The sequence below is a fragment of the Battus philenor genome, unplaced genomic scaffold (assembly GCF_028537555.1).
Source record: "Battus philenor isolate CCGP_79_NKW_IND1 unplaced genomic scaffold, ilBatPhil1.0.hap1 SCAF_17, whole genome shotgun sequence".
Taxonomy (NCBI): Eukaryota; Metazoa; Arthropoda; class Insecta; order Lepidoptera; family Papilionidae; genus Battus; species Battus philenor.
Genome location: NW_027181679.1, coordinates 7034242 through 7040953, shown reverse-complemented (window position 1 = coordinate 7040953; position 6712 = coordinate 7034242). Strand labels below are relative to the sequence as shown.

Here is a 6712-nt window from a genome sequence, read left to right as displayed (position 1 = left end):
AATATATTTCACCATTATAATTTATATTGGGTCATGAGTGATAGTAGTGTTTTTACAAATTCTTGCATTAAGGTACCATTAGATCCTTTAAGCAAAATGCCTAAAACAGCATACGAAAGAATAGTTAAAACATTACCGGAGCAATGCTCAATAGATTCAACTACTATTTCTTCAGTAACATCTGCGGATATAAGCGGTGAAAAAGTTAAAGACTTTTATAGAAGCATACCTGACTACAAAGAAATTAACCATTTATCGTCATCAGAATTCTATTCTACGTTAAATTCCTTAAGAGAAAAAAAGAAAATTATTTTAGGTCTTATCGATAAAGATGAATGCCCGTCCTATAATTGTAAAAAATATAATAAACAAGAAAGCACTTTTTCGAAAAAAATAGATACTAAACATGTTCTAAATTCAAATCAGATTTTAAATACTGAACCTGTTAAAGAATCGAAGAAAGAATTAACTAGTAAAAAAATAGATTTGGACGACCTGAGTTTTCAGACTGAGCAGACAAAAAGAAAAAATGTTCATAATTACAAACATCCTGGTAGTTGTTTAAAACTACGTCAATGTAAAAATAGTGATATCAAACCTAAACAATTGAGTAAGGAAAAAACAAACAGAAATCATTCAGCATGTTCAATTTCTTGGCACGATGACAAAGTGATACAAGATAAAAATGAAATAGAAGAGAAGTTTAATAAGTTTTTCAATGTGAATGATAGAGATACATTTAATGGAAAAGAATTTAAAACACAAAGTATGCCTTCAAGCCCTTTGCGGAGTAAAGGTTTTGGACTTATTACCAATAAAAACATAAATTTTACTATCCCAAAGCCGTTTAAAATGACAAAAAGGTAATGAATGTTATCTTTACAATTTAATATATATTTTTGTCATTTTTTTTAATTATCTATCTCGGTTTTTTTAATACTAAATTGGAGTTATTGGTGCTGCGTTGCATGTATGTGGAAAAACTGAGGAGGCGCGTATGAAACAGAAAAATATTAGTGATGTTAAATTATTCTTGTATCAATGCCTATAAAATTTCGTATAAAACGATTTAATAATTATTAGAAATGCGAAATTAAGATAAAACGCGGTTTTAGTGTTTGTTAAAAAGTAAGGGAGTAAAAGAAACTTTTTTTACTCTCTTTCTTGCTTTGATGTAACAAATGTTAGTAATTTAACTAAATAAGCTACTACCAATATAGATATAACCGTTATTTTATTTACAAGTATTTTTTGTCTGGGTTATCTAGCTTAGCCTATATCTCAGTAGCAATACGCAAATATTCTTGCTCGACTAAAATCTGGTTAAGTCTTGAAGCCTGTGGAATTACTGTAGAAGTGACGTGACGTGACGTACATTTAATTTCGTTTTGAACACATCATACTGGTGTGTAGACATTTATATTTCGAAAGACTAAAAATAATTCTTACCGTTTCGACATATTATTAACAATAAAAAATATTTGTAGAAGTTAACATTTATAAATTTTTACCTATCGAACGGGTTTGAATCGTAATGCTAAATGAGTGTTGACGATCCATGCCGGATTTTCCACAAGGGGGCCCGTAAACTAGTCATTCCATGGAGGGTCATAGGCCTCCAAAGATATCCATGAGGGAATAAACCATAATCATCACGCTTGCCAGGCGAGTTGGTGATTGCAGTGTGGTATTATGGTACGCAGAGGACGCTGCTGTCCATTGTTTGGATTTTTTTTTGTGCGCAGTGGTAATTTTACACAATTAATGCATAAAGTGTGAATTGTATAAGATTGTACGCCGGGAACCGATCCGACCTACGATCGCAAATCTCAGCGTACCTGCAGTATACAGCACTCGAGTTATAACTACCCAGGAATCCCTTGAATTGCTTTAAGGTTAAGCGCCCTGCCCCAACGGGTTCTCTGAATGTGCAAATGCCATAGGGGCAGCAGTGTAAGCCAGGTCAATAAAAAAATCCTTAATTGTAAGACAACAATTTCGCCGTTTTTTCGGCTAGTGAAGATAAAGAATAATAAACCTATGTTAATATTCAAAAGTTACTACATAAGTTTATACATAGCCGAATTTACAAATTTGCGGCCATGGATCCCAAACATTTCGTTTTCAGAAATTAATATTTTTCTATTCAACTTAACTTCACATAGCTTATAAACATACCAAAAAAAAAGTGAAATCTGACTCAAGTCGAATTTCAAAATTTTCCGTTCTAGACCCTGGTCAATGCAGCCGTAGTCATGCGAATTTTTGATTTAATGATATAGATAGTAAATAGTCATAGTGGTTAAGATATGACGTATTTTTTTTGCAGGGATGACGAAGAACGAATTGTGAATGATCTTCGCTCAATACAAAGGTCATTTTCGGAAGATATGCTAAATCAAAAACGTGAGAGAAAACAATTCCGTGCAAAACCTGTTCCGATAGAATCACGGATTCCTCTTTACGACAAAATTCTTGAAGACCAAGCCATGAGGTTTTAGTAGTGAAATTTATTTTAATATAGTACGCTTATATTATGTTTGTTTTATTTTATTAATAATTTTTTTTTACATTTATTTCCTAAAGGAGTATAAATAAAACTTTCCTTGTGAATACAATGAACATTTATTACTTATACTTTTTTTTTTTGGCCTTGTTAATAAAGCTACAAAGAGATTACAACTGTGCAAAGGCCTGCATCGTGCTTACCAAATACTTTACTTGGTCGTTGGCAACAGATCGTTGTTTATAACAATAAGGGTGCTGCTTTAACAGAGATTAAGGTAGCGGTGATCTCTTTCTAAATCTGAACATCGTATAAGATCGCTGTGCAATGTAGGAAGAAAGCAGTTCTTTCTCCAAATTGGTAGGATGAAAATAACATAGAATAATACTGCTATAAAGTAGAAGCTTTAAACTTTAAGCTGTTCTTTGATACTATAAGTTACACTAGAGATTCTAATTAAGTTCATTGGTATCAAATACATACTTTTACATTTAAAGATTCGAACAAAGAGACCAATATGGACTTGTTCAGTTGTGATTGCCTGGCTAACATTATTACTAGTTTGGAAAAGGTTACCGGTAGGATTGCTAACAGTAAAAGCCAAACATTATTCTTCACCTTACAATAAATTCCAAAGTTAAATTTAAATCTAATTCCATTTAGTCATTATTAAACGTGTAATATCTTTATAGGCGCGCAATAACAAAAATTAACAGCGAAGCAGAACTACGGGCACAAATGAAACCGTTCAGTTTCACTAAAAGAGAGGAAAACGAAATATCGGGAATATGCCAGAGAGCAATTCATGTTCTGCCTAAAACAAAGAAGAAAAAGCGTTTCAAAGCACGATCTGTACCGAAGAATCTTTTTTCTAATTATTTTTATGATAAAATGAAAGAAGATGAATTTTTCAGGTATGTTATTCAAATATGACACTATCAAAGCTGAATCTTACTGTTCTGATATTGCTTGTGGTAAAGGCTGTGGCTACATATGTTAACCATTTTAGCTTTATGGCGCTTTAATTAATGAAGATGTAACTTATGTTTAGATTCTCTCACTACTCTCACCGGTAGCCAACTTAGATCAGCTTAGCTGTGTGTAAATCTAAATGATTAACCTCTAGACACAAAACAATTTTTATGTCATAAATGTATATCATTAATAGATAGGAAGTATTTATATTTAATTCTAAGTCAAAAGGACGTCTTGTATTATTAATGATTACAAAATCTTACGTCGATACGGGGTAATAAAAATTTAATTTTTAGTTTCATTGTAGTAAGCCCATATTACTTTTAACTAATACAGGTCTATGAATCGTCGGATAAGAGCAGAGGAAATGTTAAGAAACGCAAGTTACCCGCGTAATATGTCAAGCCATGACCGCAGTCGATTGTCTACTCCTGCTGCCCACAGCGACTTGCCAATTGATCCATCACCCGCTGTACCATCAACATCCTCATCAGATAGATTTAGATGTTCAAGTCCGACCAAGGGTTGCAAAACTTCGAAACCTGATTTTATTACGACAAGTCCTCAACCGTTTCGTTTTAAGACGGCTTCTAGAGCAAACAAGAAGGTAAGAATGCGTGATTTTAATTATATATTTTAACCAAAACTTTTAATATGAAATACTTTAAAATGCTTTTTATTAGGAATCATCATCATCATTCTAGCCGCAGGATGTCCATTGATGGACTTAGGGCTCTGCCATAGACTTCCATAGAATAGCATTGATTGGAAGAGGCCTGTATCCAGCGTCTTCCGACGACCTTAACAAGGTCGTCTGTCCACTTCACGAGTAGGATGTCTACGCTGCCTTTCCGATCCGTAGTCTCTACTCCAGAACCTTAAAACCACATTGACCATTTGTTCTGCGCGCTCTGTGCCCTTTATACTGCCACTTCACCTTATTACCCTCTGGGCTGTGTCGAGAATTTTTGTTTGTCTAAGTGTTTTTGTGTGCGGTATACAATGAGGCCAGAAGTATGTGACCATGTTTTAATAATATAAGTCATCAGTGGTAACACTTCTATTCGTTCGTCATAGTGGATTCATATAACTATTCAATACGTATGGGGCAAGGACGAGAGTTTACGTTAAGTAAGAAAAGGACCAATATTTAGCCACTTCTGCACATGCAGTGGTAGTCGTGCAACAAAGTGCACCGCCCGCCAGCCCGCTGATAAATGCGTATGTGGCAAACAATGCGAATCACAAAACCGCCACCGCCAAATTACTCAAGTCACTCAAATCACTAGAGCGGAGGAAGTGGCTAAATATTGGTCCTTTTCTTATTTAGGATGGACTTCCGCAAGGTAACGCCTGATTCCATTAAATAGTTTACGTTAAGTTATATATGAAAATAAAATGTAAAATAAGAACATGTGTGAAATGTCATTACTTTTTTATAGTTGCTTGATATAGCAGAAAAAGTTTATCAAAGTAAAAGCAAAGAGAGTATAAGCGATTGTATTGCAAAACCTCAAGCTTATTCCGCGTTAGAATTGAAAGCTAATACAACCGGGAGATCAAATTTAGCAGCTGTATTGCGGGCGGAGTCTGTCAGGAGAAAATTTGAAATGGAAGCTGCTCTTAGTCAAGCAGAACAAAGGCGAAGGTTTGAGCTGTATCAGCGGAGTCGTCAGTTACGATCTAAACCAGCTTGGCACCTTGTAAAAAACAAGTAATTATTTTAAATTCATTATTCATAACATTAATGTTATTCTATTAAAAATCAAATAGTGTTTACTGGGTTATTATCGCTTTTTTAGCCACGAACAGGATATTGCAATGCGTTTACAGACACGACGAGACGAAGAGAGAATGCGCCGTGAAGAGTTTCTTCACGAAATGGAGTTGATGTATGGGAGGGTTCAACAGCAACCGTTACTTTTTGAGAGATATTACGCTCCTCGGTCGTATTCAATAGAAGACAGCGTACGTTTTTCTCCAAGAAAATTCTCAGAGAAGAAGCGTAGTCGAAAAAATCGATTCATACAAATAGGCACTCCAAGCGAAGATTTTGAAAGTGATATACAAAATTGTACGGAGAAAATTGAAAAAGGAGACAAATTCGCTGGCAATTCTAATGAGTTAATTGACAGTGTTGATAGAAGCTACGTGCGAAGCTAAATTTGTATTAGTTATATTAATGTTTTTTAAATACTTTATAAAGAATATTTAAACAATTTTTAAACAATACTCAAAAAGTAATAGCTAAGCAATAATAGGTTAGCAATAATGATTTGCATTTATAGGTATATAGTAGCTCTGTTTGTATTTAGCCGGTTTTGATGTAATTGAACAGTAGATAATGTATAAATAGAAAATAATAAGTAAAAATGGTTATCCTGAAATTTACTACTGTTTTTTTTTCAATTTATCTATGAATACATTTTATTAATGCTAAATTACAAGTCAAATAAATGTGTTTTTACCACGGTACGTGGAGAAGATGCGCAGTGGTAGCGAAGCGGTAGAGGACTGAGACTTGGGATCGTAAGTCGCGGTTCGATTCCCGAGACACAATCTTATATAAATCACACTTTGTACATTAATTATTTAAGATTGCCACTGTTCATAATGAATGGAAACCAGAGAATGCAAAAAAACCTCCTCTGCGTACTATAATACCACACTGCGATCGCTAACCCGCTAGCAAAGCCTGGCGATTATGGTATATCCCCCCGTAGATATCTTTGGGGAAAGCCTATGCTTAGCAGAGAGCGTTTATGGGCCAAAACGACGACGTAGAGAAGCGCAAAACTTGTTTCAAAATTGTTCAGTTTGCTAATTTGGTTAAACATGTAGCTCGCTTTTGTAGGTATGCCTACTTTAGTATATATATCAAGTAGATGCCATTTGTGAAAAAAAAGAAAAAGTTAAACATTTAATGGGAAAATCAATGAAAAATTATATTAATGTGAATATATAATTAATCTCTTTCCAACTTGTAAGAAATCTTATTCTTTCTAGTGGTCACTCGTCGATATTTTTTTCCACTGCACATAACTTTTAAGCCACGTTTAACTAAAAACTTCTTCGGCCTTGGAATAGGACACGAACAAACATAATCTATTTAACATCATCAAAAGGTCTACCTGTCGATTTTGCTTCTAACCGATTCGGAGTGCATTTGCATTCCGATTTAAATCGCACAACATATGTTGTGCACTATAAAAATGCACTAATATTAAAAGT

General features: G+C 34.1%; 1 protein-coding gene across 1 annotated transcript; it reads left to right on the top strand.

The window, feature by feature from the left end:
- The first annotated feature begins 33 nt into the window (after positions 1-33).
- LOC137920043 (protein FAM161A) lies at positions 34-5644 on the top strand. Its single transcript, XM_068763274.1, has 6 exons — positions 34-863; positions 2330-2494; positions 3199-3420; positions 3818-4088; positions 4924-5195; positions 5284-5644. Exons 1-6 carry the CDS (start codon positions 34-36, stop codon positions 5642-5644), a joined length of 2121 nt encoding a protein of 706 aa, XP_068619375.1.
- The last annotated feature ends 1068 nt before the right edge of the window (positions 5645-6712 follow it).